At 48.1% G+C, this 26661-nt stretch overlaps 2 protein-coding genes and 1 long non-coding RNA gene across 10 annotated transcripts; 2 read left to right on the forward strand and 1 right to left on the reverse strand.

Annotated features, from left to right (window-relative positions):
- On the reverse strand, positions 1-25733 carry septin9a (septin 9a). Of its 4 annotated transcripts, XM_088357097.1 has the most exons (12): positions 25453-25733; positions 20996-21049; positions 11289-12062; positions 3497-3733; positions 3056-3184; positions 2915-2996; positions 2705-2842; positions 1895-2012; positions 1736-1831; positions 1570-1666; positions 1081-1132; positions 1-992 (listed from the first exon to the last, which is right to left on the reverse strand). In XM_088357097.1, the coding sequence occupies exons 1-12, from the start codon at positions 25472-25474 to the stop codon at positions 851-853; spliced, it is 1941 nt and encodes a 646-aa protein (XP_088213223.1). In that variant the 5' UTR covers positions 25475-25733; the 3' UTR covers positions 1-850. The 4 variants fall into 4 exon arrangements, with proteins under 4 accessions (XP_088213223.1, XP_088213226.1, XP_088213224.1 ...); XM_088357100.1 differs by lacking the exons at positions 20996-21049; positions 25453-25733 and adding an exon at positions 19437-19554; XM_088357098.1 differs by lacking the exons at positions 20996-21049; positions 25453-25733 and adding an exon at positions 15609-15872.
- Positions 2811-10359, forward strand: LOC148384648 (uncharacterized). 5 transcript variants are annotated; one of them, XM_088357101.1, is made up of 6 exons: positions 2812-3014; positions 3368-3575; positions 7131-7694; positions 7804-7885; positions 8283-8531; positions 8703-10359. In XM_088357101.1, the coding sequence occupies exon 6, from the start codon at positions 8757-8759 to the stop codon at positions 10197-10199; it is 1443 nt and encodes a 480-aa protein (XP_088213227.1). In that variant the 5' UTR covers positions 2812-3014; positions 3368-3575; positions 7131-7694; positions 7804-7885; positions 8283-8531; positions 8703-8756; the 3' UTR covers positions 10200-10359. The 5 variants fall into 5 exon arrangements, with proteins under 5 accessions (XP_088213230.1, XP_088213231.1, XP_088213227.1 ...); XM_088357102.1 differs by having other exon boundaries at positions 8397-8531; XM_088357104.1 differs by lacking the exon at positions 8283-8531 and having other exon boundaries at positions 2811-3014.
- Positions 15529-17473, forward strand: LOC148384649 (uncharacterized). Its single transcript, XR_015853267.1, has 3 exons — positions 15529-15865; positions 15944-16399; positions 16535-17473. It is a non-coding gene; the product is annotated as an uncharacterized LOC148384649 (long non-coding RNA).
- Positions 25734-26661: the final 928 nt, after the last annotated feature.

Consider the following 26661-nt stretch of genomic DNA (forward strand, 5'->3'; position numbering starts at 1 on the left):
CATAATTACAACAATCTTTATTTCTTAAAATAAGATAAAGGACACTTTGTTATCAATAATACAGGTAAAAAAAAAACCCAGAAAGAATACACAAGAATATGACAGCAGGGTGGAAGGAAGCAAGAATGAAAGTGGCATAGACGCTCGCTAAATTGACTCAAATGGGCTTGATGTGTGTTTAAGACCAATGGGAGCGTGTTTAAATGCAGGCAACGCTGCATCCTAAACATCCTCCGATAAATAAGGCTCCGTCCACTGAGCCTCGCACAACTGTTTTGGAAATGATGTGAAGAAATGGACCAACAATATTCACATTTGACATGGCGGGTGCATAAATACGTAGTCACTCTTATGAAATCTTTTTCCGAGAATAAAAACAGTGGCACTTTGAACTCAGAATTCAAACGACACCAAGGCCCCAATGTCCATGTTTAACACGAAGCCACGTGTAACCAAAGCAGAAACGCATTTTGGGGCAGGAAATGAGCGCAATGCAAACATATGTGCCATTTTTTTCGTGCACCCAAAGACGACCTTACGAGACACGCGGTGCAGATAGATAAAAAGGAGGAGGATTAGTTTGGAGTGTCAGCTCCTTTTTGGCACTTGGAGTGAATCCATAAGGATTGTTGGTGTTAAAAAAAAAAAACGAAGTAAAAGTTGCAGCAACTGTGGGTAGGAAAAAGAAAAAAAAAAAAAAAAAGACATCATCTCACTCTTGTTGTCCACCGCTGTAGGAAAAAGTCACCGGAAGCAAACGACCGCCACTCTCGGCAGGCTGGCTTGTTTCTGTATGGAAAGGGGCAACGTTTTTAAGAATAAGGGACTTGAGTCTTGAATCGGGTCGGTTCTAGATCTCGTGGGTGGTGAGGTGATGGTCGGGCACGCCGTTGCTGTGAGTCATGGCCGTGTTGTTCTCGTTGAGGCGCCTCACGCGGTACACTTCGTAGTGGATGCTGCTGGTGATGTCCTTAATGTTCTGCATGTGGGTTCTGGAAAGGGGCAAGAGGTGACATCAGCGTGTGGCGGGCGGGCGGGCGGGCGGAGCTGGAAACGTGAGCGTATGGAATATTGGCTCACCTGATGAGTAGATCCCGCAAATAGGCAAACTCGCAGTGGGCTATGTTTTCCACTGATGGAGAAAAACATTCATTAGTAACTCAACAAAAATCCACTTTAAAAAAAAAAAAAGCTGGTCAAGACGCAACACATTTTGGACTGAATCGTGTATGCTTGGGTTTTTTTTTCTCCCCAACTTCATCGATGGACATCTCCACGCACGTAGCGATAAGGCTAATTGCGTCTGCTGCACGTGTCGACACAGCGGGAAATGAAACTTCCTCTCGGAGACGTTTGGTAGAGGGACGCTGCATATCATTAAGACTACAAGTGAAAATGACTGTTAACCAGCACGCACGCCTCTTTATTATATTCTTATTATGAAGAACGGCAGCAACGGCACTCATGAGGCCCGCGTCAGCTGCAGAGCGCGTGACGCCACTTTTAAAACGCCTTCTGGATTTTTCTGTCTTGCCCTCTGACATTGCAGCCTTTTAGCAAAAGCGGTACCTTCAATGGTTCCCCACTTGGTCTTCCTCCCCAGCAACCTCCTGCCGTTGACTTGGTATTCTTGATCGCTGCCCACGACGGCAAACGGAATCATCTCCTGCGCACGTGGGCAAGATGTCAAATGGCGGCACTCTGAGGAACACTTTGAAAAGCGTCAGGTGCTCACCCTGATCTTCTCGTTGATCGTCCGGTCCTCGGCGTCCTCGTCAAACTCTTTCTGAGGGTAGATGTCGATCCCGTTGGCTCGCAGCTCTTCCCTGATCTGCTCCGGTGGGCGAACACGTTACACTTTGAAAAGCGGCAATGGAGCGTCTGTGGACGTTACCTTCTTTTTAAAGAAGTCCCGCTCCTCTAAGGTGAGCGTATCCGCTTTGGCAATAACCGGAACGATGTTGACCACCTTACTGAGACGCCTCATGAACTCCACGTCCAGAGGCCGCAGACTAGGTAGAAAGGAGACAGTCAAGTAAATGAATATGCAGTACACACATGCTCCAGCAGAGGTCAGACACGTTCGTGACCTACTTTTCTCTCATGATGAGTGTGTGTGTGCGTGTGTGTGTGTGTGGAGGACTAGTGAGGCCGTTTAAGGCGCTCCTGCAGTGAATGGCAGCAGCTCGGCTAATAGCGCGACAACGCACAATCGCAACGTGCCAAATTGAGTGTGCGCATCCCAGACGCACTCTCAGCCTGTCTCTTTCCATTCGACCGACACAGGGCTGCTGCTGGTTTGCCCATGTGACAATCTCCAACAGCATCTTCAGCTGTCACGACGCTTGTACGCGGTACACCCGCACAGCCAATTACGCGATGAATACACGAGATTATTGTGCATGCACAGCCAGCCCCACACAGTAAGCGAATGGATGAGAACCAGATGTGTCTTCCTCGAAGCCATCCAGCAACGGCTGCTGCAGGTTTCCCTCCGCGTGGGATATGTCGGGAAATATGTGTGTGTGCGCGCTTCAAAAAAAAAAAAATAAAACGCTCCACACTGATTGACACAGGAAATGTGCTGACAAGTAAGGTAAGCCTCCAAGCGCATTAGCTCTGTGGTGCATTTTCAAATTCAAAGCATGTGCGCTTGTGTCGCTATTAGCATATTTATGCTAGGGCATGCCCCCCCCCCCCTCACCAGTGTCCAGTCGGCGGGATGAAGTATATGCAACAGTGGACTCTGGAGTCCGGGATCCTCTTCTTCCTGTTAATGTTTATCTCCTCCTGCAGATACGCCTCGTACTGGTCGTTAATAAATTTCATGATGGGCTGCCAGCTGGAGGGGAAAGAGAAAAAATCTGAGATTGTCGTCTCAGGAGAAGAAAAAGAAACCGAAACTGAAATGTACCAGTTCTCATTGTTGATCTGATCTCCAAAGCCAGGCGTGTCAATAACCGTCAGCTTCATTCTCACTCCCTTCTCCTCGATATCTGCACAAACAAGACAAGGTGAGCGGATGCTTTAAGGTGGCTTCAAATTGTCAGTCTACCGTGACTGATGGATTTGATTTCAATGGTCTTGGGGATCTTCTCCTGGGCGGTGGCCATCACAGACTTGCGACTGACTTTGGACTTGAACAGCGTGTTCATCAGAGTCGACTTGCCCAGGCCACTTTGTCCTGCGTGCAAATACAAAAAGCCACATGAATGGAGAAAGTGGCCATTTCCCCCGACTGAGGCCGTATGTTTGCCTCCGCAAAGTTCAGACGAGACATTCAAAATGGCCGTGTTTGTAGTTTGCCTGCACGTGATTACAGTAATAATGCCTCTGTCTGCATGCTGATTACGGTTCTTTTTGACAGATCTTGATTAGAGAGCAAAAGCAACAGACTCAAATTCTGACTGCTGCTGGATGACAGTCGACACGTTCGCCTTGACTGAGCGCCGCAAACCATTTAAGAGCGAGCGAGCGAGCGACGTCCGTCTCTTACCTACAACCATGATGTTGAGCTCAAAGCCTTGCTTCATGGCCTTCCTCCTCATCTGCTCCAAGATGGCGTCAATCCCCACGTAAGTGAAGTCCACCACCGGGCCCGTGGGCGCTCGGTCGCTGTACGCCGCCACCGCGGCGTCGGGCACCGCCGTGTCCGTCATGGCGCTGCTGCTGATGCTGCTGCTGCTGCTGCCGCTGCTGGTGCTGGTGGTGTAGCCGCAAATCACTTCTGAGCCTACAAAGAGAAACCCCATTTCGTTTCATTCATTGGGAGCAGAAAATGGAAGCCGTGCGTATCGTTAAGAGTTTTATGGAGAACATCTGGAAGATGCTCCATTTCCAAGACACGTGCAGGTCTGCTCTTGATACCGGCAAAAAAAAAAGAAACAACCTAGTAATCTGTCGAGCAGCAGACGACGTTAAATATAATGAACGGCTTCGGAGGCGTCCACAAAAGACTGCATCATCGACCTGCGGAGACACTTTTACTATCCGTATCAGGTCAGCAAATTTACAGCAAATGGTCAGCTGATGTGAGCTGTAAACATTTTCATTGATTTCAAAATATCAACGCGGCCTGGCGCTCCTCAATACTGTCAAGCCCAAAGCGTTTGTCCGTCCGCTCAATTCGGCATCACTCAGGGACTTGTATTGCATTGGTTCCTTGGTGTGTCCGTCCCGCAGCTCGCTTTCCATGGCCTCCAGCGCCACTTCCTTCCCCATCCTGTTCCAGCAGTCAGTCAGCAATTTAAGGTGACTTACTGCCCTCTGCGCCACACCTCCTGCATTCCTCTCTCTCTCTCTCGAGAGAGAGAGAGAGATCTGCTGCTGTCTTTCAAGCTCACTCTTTCTTCTCGAAGCAGAAGGAGGGGGGGGGGGGGCTCTCCTCCCGGCAGTCGTACATTTGGTTTACGATCAACCTGTTCCAAAATGTAAAACTTTTTTCCCATGTTTTTGAGCTTTGATGCTTTCTACCGCTACAAAGAAAATGGTAATAAAACACTTGAGACACAATATGAGCATTAAAAAAAAAAAATCTCTTAACTAGCAACCCATGGTGTAGTTCGGCAAGTACAGATAGCAGGTTTTAGGTTTCGAGTACTCCTGGAGACTACCGATTCTAGCTAGCGATACTTTTACTGGTTATTAGGCTTGAAACAAATTGACTGGTTGTACACACATGACATGGTTGTGAGCCAGTTGCACCAGGTGTCTGGAGCAGGACCCCAATGTTGAGCAGAACATGACAAGTGTTTGGCCCTGCCCTGCCCTGGTGCTTTACCATCTGCTGGATGTTATTTGCACGGCTGCTTCGTCAAACAGGCATGACAGCGGACCGACCACACACGCTACAGGAACACCACAGAAATTGAGTGTTAGGTTAGCATTGCCCAGTGGGTTCTAGTCAATGAAATTGCCTCATTGGTACAGTACATCAGAGCTACCTGCCAATTTTTGATTGGCAAAAAATTGGCCACATTGGCTAAAAGTGACTTTCTGAAGCCACGTAATCATTCCGGATGATTCATCGGCTGACCACGCACGATCAAAAGCGAGTAAGCAGAGTCGGAAGATTACCTCAGCGCCCCTCCTCCCCCCCAAACGCATCTGCAAGATAACCTTTATAGCTTTCATTGCATTGATATCACTCATCTTTCGTTTCTGAAGGGATTTCCCCTGGATCGGATTCGCTTATGGGATGGCTGGCATTGTTTCCTTTGTTTCCGTTAAAAAAAAAAAAAAAAAAAGCAACAGCATAATAACAGTCGAAAAACAGGATGAGTCATCGCTGATACTGTTTTCAATTACAGGCACCACAGCATTTTCTCTCTTGCTTCAATTCCAGGAGGATTGGCTTGCATTGCTTTTTTTCTTGTTGTTGCAAATTTGGCTCGGCCTTCTGCTGTGCCGCAAAGGCATTTTGGGGGGGAATAGCGCAGAGTAGGAAGGCAAACTGATGTTCGGAGGACGATAAGCCAGAGACAGATAAGGGAAGCAAAACGGAAGAGAGTCGTTGAGCGGCAGAGAGGAGAAAAAAAAGAGGACTAAAAAAAAACAACAACATACGAGCAGATGCAATCCTGCTAAATGTTTTCTCGCAGATGCGGTCAAAGCAACTGAGCCGCGCGCCCAATATGTTGATTTGGGCAGCGTTGGTGAGCAGGTCAAAGGTCACTGCAGGGCCTACAATGAGTCACGCATGTCCTTTTATGACAAACTGTTGGCAGCTTGATCTTTTGCGCAAACCACATCTGAAGGGAGGAATGGAGACAAAAGGCTGAACCAGCGTCGACAGTAGTCAGGGATTGAAATCCGACATGAACTCCAAGCTATCCTAAAAGTTGATTGAATCTTTTAAGTAGGCTGTTTTCTCCAAAGTAGAGCCATGTCAAACACCCATTAGTCGACAAAGCCACTAAATGGGTCCTTTGGATCTTTACTCTGCTCTAAAATGTTTTTTATGGGCTCGCTTTCTAAACACGGCGTCGTGGTCGGTCCTTTATTTATTTTCCCAAAGCCTCGTCTCATCTGAACCCGGCTACATTTGTTTCCATTGAGATCCAGACGTTTCCCAGCAAATATGCTTCAAGTCACCGCAAACATTAGCATCTGCTAATGCCTTGCTAACCCTAACCCCCTGTTTTGATGGTCAACAAGCAGTTGATTCGTTTCAAGTTACTCTCCGATAGGGACTGCAAAATACCATTCGAGTGACCCCAAGTGAGCCAGAGTTCAAGGGTCAAAGGGTATCGGTGGAGTGGTGGCATGGAATCTAACCTCAAAGGGCCATTTATCAATCTTGGCTGGCTGACATCATGCAGACGTGCACAAAAGGTGACCTTCTCAGCGTCCCATCAAAGAGTGGCGAAAGGCCAGCGGCCCAACAATGCGGACGTGCTGCCGCCGCTGAGGCAAACCAGAGACGGCGGGCCAAAACACTCAAGCAACAGCAAAGCGCTCGCTCAGGTCACATTGTGGCGCCGTTGACAACAGGGATGGAATTTGCTCAATTGCGAGGAATCAATTGATTCATGGCGTCAGACTGCAGTATTCTGCTGCAACCAGCAGAGGCGCTCTTTGGTCCATGTCACCTAGTTTGCGATCTTAAAAAAAGAACATGCCGTGTTATGGGCACCTGACATTACTTGCCTCCATATGACACTCAGATAAAAAAATTGCCGATTCATTTCCGTGTCGGAATGCTAACGCTAGCAACTCTCCGTTCGTTTCAATGACATTATACCAGATACTACTTTATTCTGCTATCGCTACGTTTGTCTTGACCGTAGACGACAACAACAATAAAGTTCTTGAATGACTTAAAGCATTTAAAAAGTATAACTATGAAGACAATGTGAAAAATGCAAAAGTTAAGAAAAAAATGATCTGACCTGACCCCCCCATGTAGGTAGCTCCACACACCCCCTATGTAGCTATGCGTGCTTGTTAAGTGATCTGGTAATGGATCACCATGAGAACAGGAACAGCGTGTAGCTAAGACTAGTCAATTGAGAAGACAAGCGGGAGCTGAAGCACAATGGAATGCCTGCCTCGGTATTCATGCAACAATAATGTCCACACCAAACTTCATCGCCACTGATAAAAGCTCTTGCATGATCTTTTCCTTCCAGACATTCATCCACACAAGGTCAGTCAAAGCCCAATGATCCTCCTGTGAAGCATGAAGAAAAAGCAAGACTTACCGTGTGTGAAAGCCTTGTCCCTCCCTGGCTGGCTGGCTGGCTGGCTGGCTGGCTGGCTGTCGTGCAGCGCTCGCTCACTCGCTCGCTCGTAAGAGGCCTCTAACTCTTGTGTGAATGTGGAAGCTGGCCGCTGGCCCCGCCTACCCTGGCTTGTCATGTGAACCAAGATGCAACAGGAGACAGACACTTCCTTTATCTAGCCCCCAAAGGGGCAAACTTGAACTGCGCCGGCCCGAGCGGCTTGCATGGACAACTTAGGTCGAAACGCTCCATGCGTCGACACACACCGACGCCAATTCATCGTTTTGATCCCGATTCTTCTCACATCAAAGCGCTCAGATCCCAGGAGCACACTTTGGCGCGCCGTTGCCATGACACCAGAACAAACAGCAGATTAAAGCTTCACCACCTTTGGAACTTGCTTGTTTGACTCGAAGGAGCAAGCCAATGAGCACGCCTGGGAAGGAGCCAGCGTCGTCCAAGCTCTGGATGGTCGGTGATCCAAAGAGTTTTGGGGCAACCGGGCCGGCGGCCCCGTCCATCTTTGTAAGACACGTGATGTAACATGATGAATTCATGACACGCTTGCTTTGTTTGACAGTCCACTGCGAACCCGTGATGGGCCTGGATCGTAGCGAGTGAAAGTGCACAAATGTGAAGAGATTTCAGGCCACCCTTAAAAGGTACAGTTTGAATTCATGCAGGCAATATTTCGCTTGCTCTGAATGAGACGTGCGCATAGCGTGCTTGGGAATATCAAATAAGTTCATAACAGCGTATCGAAGATCATTTTGTGGTGCCCGTGCGAAACAAGTGGGAAGGGACCACAGAAAAAAACAAAAGCAAGCGCATCACGTTGGTGGAAAAGCACATTGTTCAACTAGAATGCTGCACTGGCAATAAATATGCTTTCATAAATGCCAGGTGTTGATGGTATATAATACAACATCACCCCCTGCTGGTTGCTGAAGAAAATGCAACAATGAATACACACGCACACACGCACACGCACACGCGTGATATGTCGTGAGCAGAATGGCCGATATTCATCAGGCTAACCGTGTTATTTCCTCATTTCAGAGTGCAAATGACAAGGTGATGTCATAGTCCGAAATATGGCTATGTTTAAGCAATCCCACTCGCTTCCAAATTCATGAGAAAGGAAAGTGAAAGTAAACTGTTTGTCTGGCGCAGTGCCCAGTTTCAATTCTCAGATAATAGTAACAGGAGGAGCTTTAAAGCAGTTCAAAGAGCAACAGAGCTCAGAAAGGAAAGAGGACAGGACGAGACGAGACGAGACGAGACGAGACGAGACGACAGCCTCGGTCGGTAAGAGCCGCCCGTTTGTCTTTTTCAATTGACATGACGGGCCACTACGTTCGACAACAACGTTCTTTGGTGTCAGATGACATTGGCAGCTATTTCGTGTCAGCCAACTCCTTATTCTGCGGCACGTGTAAAGTCAATGGCTAACTCAGACTTTCTTTGGAACCGTTCCAGGTTTGCATTTGACAATCGACAACACGAGCGAGCCATTGATTGAAAAGGAGCAAGATGAAGGTGTCGGGAGGACTGGCGCTCTGGTGCGCCGCCGCTCTGCTTCTTTGCATGCCCGCCGCCGTCCGCTGCGCCGTTCAGAGGCTCAACTCTATCGACGATTTGAAAAGAGTCAACTTTGGCCAAGCGGTGCCCAAACACAGCCTGCTGCTGCTCCACTGGTTCGCCAACGACGTCGACATCGACAACAACGACGTCGTACGACTCACCTTCGACCCCGACCAGGGAATCTACGGTTCGCATCACTACGGAAACTACGAGGGGCTTTTGAACCCGCTGCCTCGGGGAGACTTCCGATACCGCTACTACACCGTCGGCAATGTCAACCGAGGCCAATCGGATCTTCCCCGTTACGTCCTCGAGCCGCCCGACCCCGAGTACAGGGAAAGAGGAAACAGAGGCCGGATCGTATTCCGAGTGAGGGATCAAGACCAGACCGTAGACCAAGTTTACCTCACGCAGCATTACGGAAACTCGCACGAGACACGTTACGATCCCGCCTACACCTACCAGATCACCGGCAACCTGCTCAGGCAAATCAGAGCGTTTGCAGTGGGAGCGCAGCAACGCAACCTCTTGACGACGCTCGCAGAAGACTTTGGAAGCCACATTGACCATTCGCAGTTACGCCGCCTCATGATCACATGGAGTGACCTGGCTTGCCTGGGACTGCTCTTGTACATGATCGTGGAGGAGAAACACTTGAAAAGAAAGCCGCCGCCGCCGCCGCCTCATTGCGTCGTCGACACTCCGGACCACGCGGGAAGCCATCGTCCCGATCCGCAACGCTGGCCAGGACTACGTCGTCGAGACGACGTTGGACTTCAAGTGACAACTGGGAAAAATGGAAGAGCTAGGATTCTTTGGGGGGGTGTCCCCACAAACCACCTTACGGAAGGTGCCATGGTGGTACTGTATAAGGACAATAACAGCCTTGAAGCCATGTTCTCAAAAGTGATCCGTAGCGATTGGGGCTCCGTCGACACCTCGGTACGCCTCAATGGCGGCCTCCAGGCCCGCCTCCACAAGACAAAAACAAAGTGGTGTTTGTGGACAACAGCGGCCGAGGAGATCTGCAGAGGAGGCCAGTTTGCCAATCCAGACAAAGTCCCCTTACGTGGCCACCAGGCAAGTCTCCAACTGTTTGTGAAGGACGGCAAGGCTTGCGCTCGCTTGTTTGTCGACAAGTCATTCGCAAATTGGAAAACGGAGTTTAGCAAGTCCTGGGTGGCCTTCTACGCCAACCCACTGAAATCCACTGAAGATTACGAATGGTGGCAGTGGCAGTGGGCTACAAAATTCAAAGCGGCGCCCAACGCTCTCGACGACTTCCACGATGTTTACGAGTATCACTCCAATCTGACCGTGGCCCCGGGAATCCAAGCTCGATTTATTCTCAGAAATCACGCGGTGTTGGCTAAAACATTAGCCTGGCAGTGATCATCGCAAACTGCAAAGACTTGATGAATGTCGGAAAAAAGCACTTTTTTTTTAGCTGTATCAATCTGCTGTAATTGCTGTCCATCTCTTTTCTAGCATGTTTTTTTCCCATTCGTTTTTTGCCAGATGTCAAGTGAACAAATAAAAATTCAAATAATGACCACATTGTGACTTTCAATTGATTTAACACGGGGGCATGAAAGGGTCAATGAGTCATCATCATGAAACCTACTCAAAGTATCATTTGAAAGCCCTATCTGTTTGCATAGCGACCAAAAAAAAAAAACAGGTATTGCTTGAATTAGAATGAAGGACTTGGGTAACTAGGTTAAGGTATCATTAGCAGTGTATAAATAGAACCTGCTTGCACAAGGTAGTTCAAAGAGTGGCTACAAAAGGCTTTTGTGTGATATTGAAATATGGCCTATTGGAAATCTTTACCAAATTTTCCACCATCTTACAATACCATTTGTTTCCATGTTTCTTTCCATTCACAAGCATAAGCAAGTAGGAAGTCAGAAGAGCCCGATGTCTTGGAACTTTTTCTTTTCACCCACATGGACATAGTTTTTTGGTTGGCCAGCCCATCGCTGTTATTTGATCTATTTGAGGAAACGGACGGTCAGAAACCCTGCCTACGAGTGTAAAATGGAGGCGTTAACAATGTTTTATGGCTTCCAGATTTGGAATGTATCACCTCTTGGCCGCTTGTGCTGCCTGCCTGCCTGCCTGCCTGCTTGCTTGCTTGCAACACAACAAGTCCGCCCGCTACAGCTGGAGCCCAGATAGCGGCACAAAAATGACTCATTCAAACGGAGAAAGCCAACAAAAAACAAACAAAAAAAAAAAAAAGAGTCAAATGTCTAGCCCAAACACCAACTACAACCAACATTGGACCATTGTTCAATTTGAAGTCATGCCTGCTGGCAACAGAAGATACCAAACACATTTTGTCCACACGGTGGTGCTAAAGGACAGCTGAAATTGTCACAACACTACACTCCTAAGGCTGCAAAGCAAAGATGCCTTTCGAATGACAACGTAACAAGAGGTATGAGGGACATAGAAAAGTGCTTTTGAGTTACTCACGCTCTGTAGGTGGAGTCGTCATGGGGGTGTCTGGCAGCCAGTCCACCCTGCTCCTGCTGCTGCCGTCAGCCAGGCAGGGCAGAGGCGCACTGGGCGCAGGAGGTGGCAGGTGGTTGTTGTTGTTCTCCACTCCTGCGTCTGCTTGTCTGAAGCTGGGAATCTCAGGCCTCCGGGTCACCTCCACCGTGCCCAAGGTGGACGACGGCGGCGGCGGCTGCTGCTGCTGCTGCTGCTGCTGCTCCGCTCTTCTCTGAGGCGGCTCGGGGATCCGAGAGACGGGCGCGACGGACGAGGGCTGGGAGTCCACCCTCCTGGGAGGCGCGGGTGGCTCGTTGGCTCGCCTGCTTGCGGAACCGGAGACGGGATTGGGGGAGCCGTCAGGCGGGGTGCTCCGACTGCCCAGGCTCGCCTCGGGTCGCCTGAGGCCAAAACGAGTGATGCCGGCACTGGGCGAGTTGTCGATCTGCTTGGAGGAGACCTCGATGGAGATTTCCGTGCGGCGAGAAGACGCCGCCGCTGCCGCGTCGGGGTTGCGGGCCCCCGATAACTCCATACGCCTCATGCCCGTTTTGGGGGAGCGTGGATTGGAGGCGTCGGCGGAGGGAGATGATTTGGGGGAGTAGTAGTCAGAGTTGCGGGAACCAAGGTCATAACTCCTCTGGCTGGACGTGGAGGAGAGCGATGAGCGGAGGGGATTGTTGGCGGTGCGACGGGACAGAGGCGAGTGGTGCGTGGATGAATCCGTTTCCTCCACTTCAAATGACCGTTTCAGAGCTGGAAAACAAAATAGTTCTGGTTAGCCAGGAAACAAAGGGCTAACATTGGCTTGAACCCATCCCACCAGAAATATGCACAAAAGCTCAACAAAGCAAAGCAAAGATCATCTAAAAACGATATGTTCGGCAGGGCCGGCCGGAAACACTTGTATTTGGGCCTCCAACAGAGAGAAGGGAGAATCCTTCACTTTGCGCAAATGGAAACCACCCAGACCACAAACGAAAGGAACAAAAGTGCGAGCAAAATGAATATATAGCACCTCCGTAGTGCAACGCATTTTTTTGGGGGGGGGGGGGGGTCCAACTTCAACAGCCGCCCTCTGTTAAAGCAAACCTGAGATCACAAACGCGAAGCTCACCTCTCTTGACACGCTTCAAATAAGTCGACAGCATTGCGCTGGAAATTCGAAGATTGGCACACTCTCGTCCAAATAACAAGAAACGCCAATGTCAACCGACCGACCGAACGGACGGTTGGAACTCTCGCAAATCTAAAAATTGCACCAAAAATCATACAGGGGGGACATTTATGTCGCTGCGTACACCTGTTGATCAGGTTGCGCATGCGCAGACGTCGCCTGGCTTGCGCGCCTCCGCTGTTCGTTGAAATAATGATGTCGTTCAAAGATTGTCAAAAGTACTCTGCATATATTCTTTCTTGACGTATTTATAGTGTACTGCATATTTATGCACATTAAGAGAAGACCTTTGACGGACTTTATTTTATTAGTAAAAATGCCACGAGTGAAGTGGAGAGGTTTTGTTACAAATGAAAATGTTTCCAAATGCGCTCTGTAGCCACAGTTTGCTCGGTGACAGATGTGAGGGTGACACCTGGCTTGCCTCCACCGCAGCAATAATTCTCTGTCTTAAATAAATAGGCAGCCTACGCAGGCAGCCGTCTCCGGGCCTCTCGGCACCAGCATGGGAGAAGATGTTCTTCCTGGAATATTTGCTCTTTTCCCAGGGCTTCTGGGCTTGATGTTAGTAAGCGAGTGAGTCAGCAGAGAAGCAGCTGGGTCACCGTATTCAAAAAGACAAAAAAAACCTGTGTGTGAATCCGCAGCATTATCTGCTCATGATATGATCCGAATTTCCAATCATCGACCAGATATGTCTCATTGACGCCAACCAAAGCTGATTTAAAAATGGAACCTTACGCAACATGTTGCCATCTTTGACATTGTTCTAATTCCCTGTGGGACTTTATAGTATCTTATATAGTGAATGCATTGTCCGTTGTAAACAAGAAGAAGAAGAAGAAGAGTGGCAAGCCTTTAGCATGGACTGTTTGACCAAGACTGTGCTATAATCACATGTTTGCCTGCTGTTGAGCTAACTGTGGTGAGTCTGCTGTGCCATGACTGAAAGCTAACACGCCGAACGAGGGAGGGAGACACTTGTCAGCTGTATGCGTGTGCTGGCGTGCGTGCACACGCGTGTTTAAACACAGCTGGAGAGCAAGGTTAAACACTGCAGATGAGGTTGAGGCGGGCTCACGCTGCTTTGTGTGTACACCAGAGCTGCCTGCGCTCATGCCTGTTCCACTTGTGCGCACTAGACGTACTGTAAACGTGCTTGCAGACTGCACCAAATAGGGAGCCAAGCGGGATTCCGTTATTCTACCAAAACATCTTCAGGAAAACTCGATTGCAGGATGTTGTGTAGGAGATCCCACCCTTGGCTAAATCAGACCAACAAGTGAGGAGGTCGTATGTCAATGTTGCTTGCGCCATCCGCACAAGTGGCGTCACCGAGAGGAAAGGTGCCTTGGCTGCACGGCGAGTGGAACGCCACCCGATAAGGACGGACGGACGGACGGACGGACGGAGATGCCCCGCGAAGGCCTCACTTACTCTAGCCTCAGCGCTTTCTCCCCCTTTGCGGTTTCACCATAAGACCAAGCTCAATAATGGAGGACAAACTTCTGCAAATGTTCCCATCTTCTGTTTTTGGCTCGCAACAGCACCACTCAATGGTTTTTCCATTGTTAACAAACATGTTCACTATGCTTATAAAAAGAGGGAAGTGTCAAAGCTTCCCTGCATTCAAACAATAAACAAAGACTTCTCTCTCGCTCGCTCGCTCGCTCGCTCGCAGACCGGAATGATAGAGAGCGAGGTGGCAAATGCATGGTCCACTTGTTATGAAAGTAGAGCGGGTATTTTCAGCAGTCAGCCCTTGTATGGGATCTGCTCCGACACCAAACTCTTGCAAGTGGAGAAATGGAGCTCCGGTGGAATTTCCTCTCCCTGAGCCGACGAGTCTCCCAAAAGCAAGAAGGAAAGAGATAAGTGGCAGCTGCAGCGACAAAAGAAATCAATCCAAGCCAGATGTCTGCTTGCTGCCGGGCGCCGCCATTGTGCTGCCCTGTATGAGCTGCGTGCGCTCTTCTCGCACGGCTCAAATTCATGAGTCAGCACGCAAAGAAGCCCATCCAGGGGAAGTACACACTTCACTGACAACAACACTGGCCCATTATGTGTCACGAGACTAAAAGCATGATTTTAAACCGCACGCCCAACATGCCACCACCGCAGTTGGCCTCGCTTGTTTTTCTCCAGGACGCCATTCATCTTTCCGCTCAGTTACGTTTTAGCGAGAACCGGCGTTGACGGAGAAGCCGCCCCCGACAGGTGTGGCGAGGAAGGACGGGAGGTAGATGCTGGAGGCGGGCGCAACAGTCAACTTGTTGACGATGGACAAGCTGCTGAGAGAGGAAGAAGGGATGGATGGATGGATGGATGGATAGGCAGATGATGAGGAAGGCTGAAGTGATGAAAACAAAGAGGAGGGGAGGGGCTGCCGACCAGGTGTTCCCCCCACGCCGGCCAGATCCAAAGTTTACTTTTCTAATATAATGAAGAAGAGTTATTCCATATTTAGAACCCCCCCCCCACACACACACACATTTTAAGATGGAAGCTGCTCCAGTCTTACGTCATTTCAAATTGTGCAACATGGGCGTGAAGTTTGAGCTGGTGAGTCATCACATCAAATCAAGAAAACACCACAAAGGTGGCCGCCAAACAGCTGGGGCTGCGCTTTTTCAAAATCATACCCCAATCATCATTCGCAATTGTTTTGTTGAGGAGCAAATTCGGAACCGTCCTAGCTCCATTGAATGCACCGGCAATTTGGGAGCTATTACACGAAGGAAAAAGATCCTACAAAAGCGTTTCCAGAGGTCAAAAAGACATTCATGTCAATTGGTCATCAAGTATAAATGCTACCAAAGCGCTATTTTTAAGGGGAGCAGCCCAGTGATAATCATAGGAAAGAAAGCAGCAGCAGCAGCAGCATCCATCCATCCATCCATCCATCTATCTATCCATCCCATGTTGTGAGTCAGGTCCCCTGAGGAGAAAGGCTGATTGCAGCCTTTTTTTTTCTCTTGCAGCTACAACTTCACAACAGCATTAACAAACACTTTGAGCGCGCATTTCCCCTTCCACCGACCACAAGCACACATTTTCCAAATGCAGTCCAGTCCCAATCGCTCATGTGGAAAACATCGCAGCCAGAAAGCAAGAACGCAACTAACCTTCAAAGTCTGATATGATGCCCTCCAAGTGAGCGTTGACGGTGGAATCAGACATTTTTTTTCCGGGGGAGTGTGTTTATCATGCGAGGGTTCCCTTTCACCCAGCAAGGAAACGTCGTCCAGAGGAGCGCTCCAGATTTTAAACAAATCCCAAATTTGGAATCCGACGCAAGGGACAGCGGGAGGAGCGAGCGAGGGAGGGAAGAAAAGAAAACAGCAGATCCAAGCTCAAGTCTCTCTTCTCTCACTCTGCTCACGTACGTAGTTTTTTCACAACTTCTTTAGCCTCCCCTTCCTTTTCCTCCCTCCCTCCCACTTGCACGGTTTATTCACAGGCTTGCTTCCTGTGGTCACATGACTCAAAGCTCCTCTTGTCAGCTGATGGAGCAGATGTTGATCTGCAGCTTTTCATCAGTGGCATCCATGGCCGCTAAAGCAGCAGCAGCAGCAGCAGCGGCGGCAGCAGCAGCAGCAGCAGCAGCAGCAGCACTTTTGGAGGTCGAGGAGCGCCCACCACTTGCCTGCAACGTGTCTCATCATTGGAATCTTGCACGATGGTCAAGCTCACTGCCAACACACTGCTTACATTGGAAGCAGTGTGTAGTCTATTTACTCATCATAAACACAGAAGGGCCTCGGAGCGTGCAGATTTATGAGCCAAAAAGTACCGACATTAGCAAAAAGACAACTTGCATCCCATTTGTCTGCCACTGGACCGTGCAAAAAAGAAAAGTCATCTGCGCTGATCTTTCCGGCCACACATATGGCTGGCTGGACCATCTACACTTGAAGTGAGCCAGATGTCAGTTGTTTGGCACAGCTTAAATTGGCGCCTGAATTCACCAAACTAAATAAGCTTCTGTTCAACTCATTCTAGAAATCCTTCTGACTTAAAAGACAATTTCCGCCATTTATGTTTCCTGCAGGGGTCAGCACGACGCTTCCAAATAATCCTTGTTGCTACGGGCAACCGTGTTGTACCCGAAAGCCATCTCCGCCATAATGAAAATGGAGAATCCCACTCTGGGACACACCCTCATCCCACCAAATGCATAAGATCATCTGCGCGCAAGTCGGCGGGCGACATGTGACCCCGGCGGGATGACTCGATGGGCCCGGCAACTGACTCTCCTCCTTTTAAGCGCCCACACAGACAGGCGAGTTGGTGACGAGGCCACTTCCTTCCACTGCGTGTCCTCCCTCGCAAGCCCAGACTGGGTTAATCCAATCTGCTGTAACAAGTGTCACACTGGAACAACTACTAGAAAGTTTTGTTTTTTCCTATTCCAACATAGAAGGTTGTTTCTCCTTGTGCATGTACGTTTGTACTTCAAATGATATTTGACTGGTGGTATGGAAAGCATTCGACATGCATATTGGGCAAGCTACCGCACTTTCAGTCAATTCACGTTGCAAGCGGAAAATGTACACAAAAATGGCAAAATACGGGAGATAGCCGAGAGGATGGACAATGACATTTTGGCCAATTGAATCAGTTACACACATGAAGTCTGACAACATTTGCTTTCGATGAAAGACAAAATGTACAGTAGTGTACAGCTGGTGGTGTTCTGTTGCGCTGAACGGATCAATATATAGAAATGGACGGACGCCAGGCTGAGCACGGCTGTCGCTTGCAAATGCCAAATGGGCACGGCCGGCACGCAAAGTCCGTTCATGCCGCTAACTATCAAATAAACAAATGGCAATGGAGAGAAGTTGCGTTTCCACACACGCACACACACACACAAGTCAGGGATTTTTGCTTTCATGGCAACGCTCATAATAAGACAGCAAAGCTGGCTTGTTTCCACTGAGGAGACGGAGGACGAAGACAGGAAGCTGAAGGATAGATGGATAGATGGATGAATAGATGGATAGATAGATAGATAGATAGATAGATAGATAGATAGATAGATAGATAGATAGATAGATAGATAGATAGATAGATAGATAGATAGATAGATAGATAGATAGATAGATAGATAGATAGATAGATAGATAGATAGATAGATAGATAGATAGATAGATAGATAGATAGATAGATAGATAGATAGATAGATAGATAGATAGATAGATAGATAGCAAAACATCACATTGCCCAGCAGTACGTTGTCCATTCAATTATAGCCAAAACTATGCACACAAAAAAGCTTTAAGACATTTTTGCATCTTGACGTGTTCCAAAATGTTGATCCACGTCGACTTGTTCTTCGAGATCTAATAATGTGCTGTATTTTGCCACTTCTGCTGATGAATGTCAGTGGAAAGTATTCCAATGACGAAGTGGCCCAACCGCATGAGTGCATGCACAGCTGGACTGACAGCAGCTGCATTTTTTATACATACAAAATGTGCAATCGCAGCAGCAGCAGCAGCAGCAGCAGCACGCGCGAGCTAGCTAGCTTTGTGCTTCTTCATCAAACGCAGCACCTGTTGGCAACATGAAGCCGCCCTGCCCTGCCTTACACCCTCCCCTCCCTCCCTCCCTCGCTCGGCGCGCGGAGACGATTATCAATGGGACTCTCTTCTTTTCTATTTTTCCCCCGCCTCCACCTCTCCGCCGGGTAATAACTTCACGGATGGAGTCGACAAGGCAGCGTTACAGTTCTTTGTTAGCCTCACATATTGTTCTACTCAGCTCATCGCCATGGCGACGAGCAAAACACATCCCTGGGCTCCAGGAAGCCACACGGCTGCAGAGTTCAGCCGCTTGGACAGAAACCAATTCAGGGGAGGAATTCAAATGACACATTTTCAATCAAATTCACTGATGGCCTTTTCTCGCACTTGGGCCTTTGGGTCAGCTGCAGATTAGCCAGAAGGAAGGCACGGGAAAGGATATACACTTGAAGATACGCAGAAATAATAGGACTATACTTTGTGATGATTCGCCAAGTGGATGACATATTATCACGTTCTGTGTCCAATTTAGAGCAACACGAGCAGTCATTTGGGGGTCACATTTCTGCCCGTGTGGTGAGATAAATCTTCTTTGCTCCTGTTTTTTGAATTTGCGTCAATTCCTGGGGAAAGTGTCTGGCTCCTTGCGACTGAGTGGAGCGGCTCTCTCGTTGTCGTTGTTGTTGGGGTTTTTTTTGCATTATACATGGCATTGTAAATTGTAGCCACTTGAAATAAAATACACAGTATTTATTGTTGGTTTCTTTCATTTTACTTGATTAATTTTATTTCACTCTTAATTGCATTCATTTATTTTAGGACTAGAAGTCATTCAATCGTATTGGTGTACCTAAAAATTTGGCCCTGAGTGTGGAATGACACACGCATGCTGCTGCAGACGCTTTTGGACCACTTCCACTCAACTCATTCTTCCCTCTCGATGACTACAACTTCCATGACCACTAAATAACACGGATGACAAAGTCCATTTAGCAGGCTTTTGTGTGCGTGTGAATCTTAGTGGAGTCTTATTTGCAAGGCGGGCTGACTCAGGCTTTCTACATCCTGTTGGCCAGAGAGAAGCGAGTGACCCGCAGAGCCACGAGGGACAAGAGTAGTACTGTTCAAACACCACTCTTTCCTGTTCATGGTTGAAACTGCCGCAAAAAGCCCCAAAGAGCAAGAGGGAGAGACATAGCCTAGACAGAAAACTTCTGGGAGATAATACATGTATCCCTCTGTCTGTTAAGCCTGCACAGCCCCCCGCCCCCCCCGAAAGAAAGCATGCAGTCAGTCAGCAAAGAGGACAGAATGAGACAATGGAAAAAAAACAGAGAGTGGAAAGTATTGCGGCGCAGAGAGACACCGGAAAGCGCTCAATGACGACGTCGTTGACTCCGGTGAGTGAAGAAACATGTGTCCTACCTGAGAATTTGTCCCCCTCCATAACCAGATCACTCCCTCCAAAGCCACATGTAGCGTCTGCACTTTGACTCCACTCTCGCTCTAGCTCTCACTCCCTCCCCGTCTTTTTTTGGACTTCCCTTCCTCCCTCCTTCCCTCCCTCCCTCCCTCCCTCCCTCCCTCCCTCCCCTCCTCTGCTGCGCTCGGTCCTCTCCCCGCTTTGATTCCTTCAATGTGACGACACGGCCCATGTGCAGGTCATATGTTGCTCCCTTCAGATGCTGCCGTGGAAAGACTGAAGCAGCATTGTGTCCGTTGCAAGCATGTGACGGGCTATTTTTGCAAGGCCCTTCCCTTCATGACACTTCCCTGCCATGCATCGCGTGTCAAATGATATGAAAGCGATTGCTCCGATAAGAGACAGCGAAAGAGAACACGGCGGTGACACTTGACCCCTTTGCACATCCCTCACACTGTGTTGGAGGTCAGAGGTCACGTGGCGAGCGCCGAGTGAGACATCAAACGGAGTGCAAATAGCGAAAATAATGAAATGTTCCCCAACTACTCACCAATTCATGTTTTTTTCCCCCAAATTATTTGCTGTAAAACCCTGTCTAAGAGAAAAGTAGGTCTTTGGAGCCATCTTGTGGCATCTTGGTGTATATGAACATTTGTTGACATGAGGGTGGTAGTTTCTTCCACACAACCTGTCTAATAGAAATAGCGCTTGGGCACATTGGTTGTTTCGGTACATTGTTTTTGTAAATAACATGGAAAGTATTGTCGTCGAAACACTTAAACATGCCGTTTTGTTGAGCGTGCATTTGTATGAGACGGGGTGGGGGGGGGGGGGAAATCAAGTGTGGCGCAGTTCATATGTTTTCAAAGACTTTTTATGACACAAGGCTTTCTTTCATCATGTGGGAAAATGCACCAAGCAAAGATGCGCTGCATTTTGGCGACCTCTTGTGGTCAACACCTGAAAGTAGCTGGCTGTCATTGGCATGTGTCCACGTGTTTATATTGACTTGTCTTTTCATGTGGCCATTTTAACTGGTCCACGGGAGGCAAATATGTGAGTGTGCTGGCATGCCATAATATGCTCGCTCACTTGGCAGACAGCTACCTTGAAGCATTTCCCGGCAACATGCGCTCGTCAAATGCACAAAAGATAATAACCAGAAAGTAATTCATGACGGGAACCGTCCACGTACGAGGCCATTAAACACAACATGGGACATCGTAATGACCGTGATGTCATTTTCACACGTACACACACACACCTACCGATCAGCGGTGACACACACACGAGCACGATTCATTTATATGTATGTTGGCCCATTAGCCATCAGGTGTTTATGGGATGAGTTCACATCCTGCACATGGCAACGTGTGTATTTCACTTGTTCTTTCCTCTTCGCTGTGCTGATGCCGCACACACAAAAGTAGCTTCTCTGCAAAGACCACATGTCTTAGCCGCATCTTTAGTGTATGCGCCAAACGATACAAAACACAAAAATGCGTCACCAAATGAGAAATGATAATAATAAGGAGAAGAAAGCACGGCAGGCAGCACTTACCAGGGCTGAGGATGTCTTTGTCTGTCCTCCTTGATCGCGCGCTGGTCGACCGTCCTGTGAATACACAAGAAAAGTCATTTCCCTGCATTCTATCCTTTAGGGGCAATTACCCCCCCAAAAAAGATGAGTCAGTAGGCCCTCCTAGATGGTACATCTGAAGAATAGGCCAAAAGATTCCCACACTCAAAGCATCCAATTGAAAGCCTTCCCCAAAGAGTCATCCGTAAATATCGTCTCGTTGTGGAGTTGACAGCACGCGGCTGCAGCCACAAATACCACCGTGCCAATACTTTACTAGTCTTCTTGCGCCTGGCTAGGCTTATTTGCGCATCAAAGCAAAGCGCCGCCATGGTTGCCGCTCTAATTCCAACATGTGTTGATAAGGTGTTGTTTTGGCACCAAAGTGATGTAACACACCTCCATGCCGGCGCTGAGAGCAAAGTACCGACAGCTCAATATGTTTCTGTCTGTCAAACGTGCGCGTGGAAATGAGTGGCACCTCGCTATGTATTTCACTTTGCATGCTTGCGTGCGTGCGTGAGCAGAAAGACTTTGCTCACCTGCTCGGTCTTGTCTGAAGCGACATAAACACAAATCCGGGCAAACACACACTTAGCGCAACTTCAAGTCATGTCCCGCCAAGGGAATGGATGGATGGATGACTGGTTCCCCTCGAAATGGATTTGCAAAGCTCTCGGTTGGTTCTATTTGCCCAATGACAATGTGATGTAAAACGGAGGTCAGTGGAGTCACATGAGAGGCACAAAAGAGGCAGTGTTCCAACTTGCAGAAAAACACACAGGCAGGCATATTTTCAACATGAATGAACGCCTGCCTGTGTGCCATTGCTCGGGGCCTGCCTCACCTGTTTGATGTCCATTCTTGCGTGCGGATGTGTAGCACATCAGCATCCACTTCGCTACATAGCTGACTAGCTTTCAACTTGGAGACACAGCAACAACAACTATTGCAAGGAATGAGCTCGCTGCTAGCATTCCTGCATCCCCTTAATTGCAATTGCGAGCTATTGCAATTGCAAGCTAGTATAATAAGAAAAGAGCAGATGAGAGTTTATAAGAGTGTCTGTGGTGTGTGTGCATGTGCGTATATGCGTATGTGTGCATGGCCTGGACAAACATGTCAAGCGCTAAGTGATTGGCCTCAGATGACGAGTGAAGATAAACAGAGGGGACGGGCTGCAGCACTTAGTCGCACTTGAAATACAAAAGCACTCACTCACATTCTGCACACACACACGTACACATCTTGTGAATGAAGGCAAAGCAGCAAAGAATGGAGGAGTGCCTTGTCATCACGCATGCTGACATTTTTTTTTTATACAGTATTTTAATGCAGTACAATTTTCTTCATGTTTTTTCAGACACTATGTTTACCGGTACGCCGCAAACATTTCACAACAGCGCTCGCAAATGAGGCGAGTGCAGACGACAAGCGTGCGTGACACAAAGCGAGACGGGCTGAAAGGTCGCACGCGTGCACGCACGCACGCACGCACGCACAGCCCATTTGTCAAGGTTGTTTTTACATGTCGACCTGGATGCATTCCTAATGAGTGAGAACCACACCAAAACAAACCCAACAACGCACATGCACATGAGCTAACTAGCGGTAGCTTAGCCAGCAATGTTTTTTTTCAAAGACTCATTCACTGCCAATGACGGCTATAGACGTCAAATATCAGGCCATTGATGGCTATAGACGTCAAATATCAATTTGAATTGGACTGGCAGATAATGAGTTAGTGCACGCTCAATGATGCGTGGCTAGTAACTCTTGTTGCTTGTAGCTCCACCTAGCTAGCTAGCTTGCTCGCGAGCAGATTGTGTACACAGACGAGGAAGGCTTTCATCCTTGACTCTGAACTCCACTGCTGCACACACCTTTCTGTACACTACAAACACAAGGCGTCTAAAAATATGCGAATCGAGAATAGTAATAAAGCAGCCAATAAAACAACGTGGACAAGGCAGATAAGGATCGGACTTCCTTTTCAAGTCACTTAAGACGTCCACCGAGCTTTATGAGTGTGCACCTCCCTCCGGAAGCGTGCGCTTGTTCACAAAGTGATTTCAACATGCTTTTAACCAAGGTAAAATAGCGCACCTAGTTTCAAGTAAACAATCTCGTTCCTACTCTGAAAGCCTGCGGGTGCATCCCTCTTGTAATACACACATGTAAGATGTGAATGCACGTGTCTGTCCTGCCGTAGATCAGAACCCGCCATTATCTTTTTACGGGCTCCCTCTGGGCTTGGAGCCAACCTATAACTATCCGTGTAAAGCTGCGGCCGCATTCTTTGCTGCTAATAATAAACACACGAGGTGGAAAAAGGCTCCACAAATGATTATAGTATTCACATGGCATCATTTTAAATGGAGGTGAACTGAAATCATTTTAATCTCTCTTTAATCGCTTTAAATGGAGGTGTTTTAACCATTTTGCTTATTTGATAGGGGCAGAGTGATCATGGCGTGCACCATCATTTCTATCTGCATGTCCAATGCATTCCATCATTCTATTATCCACGAGCGAGTCAAGTTGAAGGTTAGGCCATCCATCCGTCCATCCGTCCATCCGTCCATCCATCCATCCATCCATCCATCCATCCATCCATCCGTCCGTCCGTCCGTCCGTCCGTCCGTCCGTCCGTCCGTCCGTCCGTCCTTCGGTCCGTCCGTCCGTCCGTCCGTCCGTCCATCCATCCATCCATCCATCCATCCATCCATCCATCCATCCATCCACCCATCCATCCACCCATCCATCCATCCATCCATCCATCCATCCATCCATCCATCCATCCATCCATCCATCCATCCATCGGCATGTGGAGCCAGATGACAGGGCAAATACTGCAAGTGTGTCGCAACATCCTTTTATAGCTTGACTTTCATGTTCCCATATAACAATAGCTTTGGGCTCCCACTTCAAGTGTTGTATAAACAGCCCTAACGTTAGACAAGAAGGAGGCTTTTGCCGTCCACCTGGAGGTGCATGTTCATGTTTGTGTGGAGTGGAGCGGAACAGAAAAGCACATACCACCAGTGTTTGGGAAATAGGTACTCGGAGTGTTTGTGTGCATGCACGTGTGTGTGGAGTAGGTAAGTCCTGTATACACATTGACCCAAAGCATGGGGAGGGGCTGTGGAATCATTCGTGCAATTGCAACCGAGATAAAGAATTGCATTTTAGATATAGGCTGCAGGAAGTGGAAAAGGGGAAATCGGCTAGAGCAGCTGATCAGGTTGCTGCTCTACTCTATTGACTGCCACGTTGCGATTACAATTGCGCAAAAAGGAATGTGGCACCTGCACACACATAGCACAACACACACACAAGGAGGAGGAAGGAGAAAGAGTTGGCATGAGCCAACTTGCACTTGGCTCCAATGGAAAAGTGTCAAACGCTCGATTGCACAAAGACTCTGGGAAGAGGAGCCCGAGGAGTGCGGCATTCCACACGATAGACCTTGTGTACATTGGACTGAGTCGGAGCTTAGCTGGAGTAGGAGGAGGAGGTCAATGAGGCTCAGCGGATGGGCGCGAGATGAGGCAGGGGGAGGAGGAGCAGGAGGAGGAGGAGGAGGAGGAGGAGGACGAGGGCTGGCTGATAAGAAAAGGTGAGGAGGCGGAAGATGGATGTCTGAATCAGGATGGGCGTGCGTGCGTGCAGACTTTGTGGCACTTGTCGTGACTGACAAGGTCGTTTTGTTGTTGCGAGCTTTCATTCTTAATCCTGGAAACTTTTCACTCTTATGACGTGTAGCCGTCCAATACTCAAGTTAATTGTATTTACTGCCATCTAGTGGACGAGCGTTTCATTGTTCGTTAGCATCGAATAATGATAATCGCCGTAAAAGCGGATATTGTTGGGAGTAGTTGGTCGAAATAGATTTTTTTTTTTAATGGAAAAAATATATATACTTGACACTGTGCCCCAATTCATCACTTGAATAAATAAAGAGTATTTATAACTTTTAAAACCTCGGGAACAAAACAACAGGTGACCCAACTTAGCAGTTGAGTTGTGAACGCCTCGACTCAAATAACACTCCCACTTAGTGGCTGTTCTTATCTTGTGTAGTGGGTGCTAGAGTTTCTCTAAAGCTGCCTGCCCTTCATCGAAAGAGAAAGCATTTTGAACAAAGCGCTCCATTTCGAGTTTGCAAATCAACAAAAGAGATGAAAGAAACTAAAACAAAAGAAACAGATGATGCCTATTACTTTCTGCAGCTGGCTTAAATAAATCAAGTTTAGCGGCTGCACTGGTGAGCAGGCATGATGACTTTTGCTAAGCTAAACTTTACATTCCATCGTAAAAGCCGGTCAACGTTTCAATACCAATCTGGGGTAAATCAGGGAGTGGGGGGAAAAAAAACAACGGACAATAATAATAACAACAACATAACGTCAGCAGCGGTGTCATCGTCACACGTTTACCTGTGTATAAAGATTTCTTCATGGTGGCAGGCGGTTCCTCCAGAAATCTGTGAGATGAAAAAATGTTTGTTTTTTTACAATCTTCTTCCCTCCTGACTTCAATTGGACCGTGTTAAGATGCCAAGCGTATTCCAGTCCACTGCAAGCCTCTCGGGAGCGAGAAGAAAAGAAAGGAAAAGAAAAAGACAGACGGTAATGGACACAATCACACCTGCGCTCCTGCGTCATGACGCACGCACGCACGCCCATGCGGCAGATGCAGGAGTGGTTTGGCTCCCCATACGTTCAGCTTTTCCATGTTTAGGAGCCTCACCTTTGGTAGTTCATCCGTCCATTCAACATGTCAATAAAAGACAAGATGTGATTAGCATGCAGATGTGTTGGAAGAAAAAGACATGGGTGTGTGTGTGTGTGTGTTGTGTCAACATTCACCTGTTTCCAGTCACACTGACTGAGGGGCCTTTACTTCCATTTCAAGGGCAAAACAAAAGCGTTTGGAGTTATTTCAAGGATTACAGTCTCGCTCCACCACTGCAGGTACAGATCAAATGAATGGCGGGAAAGGTTTGTCACACCTCTGACTGTATCCAAGCTCAAAACAACTTGAAATGAGTTGAGTCACATCTTCATTTGACTGCCAGCATCTGGCTGCTGATTATCTCTTACAAAAGGGACGTATCTCGCCCTCAAATTGTCATTTGCCGTTTCCTGTTACAAGTTATGGCAGGCTGCAGCTAGCCTGCGCACAATGCGCGTTTGTGGTATTTATGTTTTTTGGCCCCTCGGCTGTGAAGAGCGAGCGAGCGGGGGAGCGAGCGGGGGTCTTGGTTTCCGCTTGCTCAACTCAAGACGTTGTTGTTATTGTAACACTTAACCCACCAGCTTCAACACTTGGCCACGGCCCGGGCAGAAAATTCACAGCTTGTAGCCACAAAAAGTGCTGCAAACGAGACGAGAGGTCGCTTTGGTGACATTTCAAAGTTGACGCCAAAGCGGCCACCTTCTTTTGTCCGCACGGTCGTTTGCAGCAGCCTTCACTCAACATTCAGCAGACATACGGTAACTGGGCTGATTTTGCACTCCGTAGCAGATGTCTGCAACATTTTGCGGGACTGACTCATCGCCTAAGGCGTCCACAAAAGCCTATATGTACTTTCAAGTCAAATGTGCACGTTAGAAAAATAATGCTCTTTTGATTGGCAAGAAATC

This window comes from Syngnathus floridae, chromosome 17, assembly GCF_059516105.1.
Source record: "Syngnathus floridae isolate MCC-2025c chromosome 17, RoL_Sflo_1.0, whole genome shotgun sequence".
NCBI classification, from domain to species: domain Eukaryota; kingdom Metazoa; phylum Chordata; class Actinopteri; order Syngnathiformes; family Syngnathidae; genus Syngnathus; species Syngnathus floridae.

Coding starts and splice junctions, on each gene's coding strand:
- LOC148384648 (XM_088357105.1), top strand. CDS start 8,757: ATGAAGGTGTCGGGAGGACTGGCGCTCTGGTGCGCCGCCGCTCTGCTT.
- septin9a (XM_088357097.1), bottom strand. CDS start 25,474: ATGAAGAAATCTTTATACACAG. Junction 3,734..11,288: donor GACGACTCCACCTACAGAGC/GTGAGTAACTCA, acceptor TTCTCTTTGTAG/GCTCAGAAGTGATTTGCGGC. Junction 993..1,080: donor TTGCGGGATCTACTCATCAG/GTGAGCCAATAT, acceptor GCCCCTTTCCAG/AACCCACATGCAGAACATTA.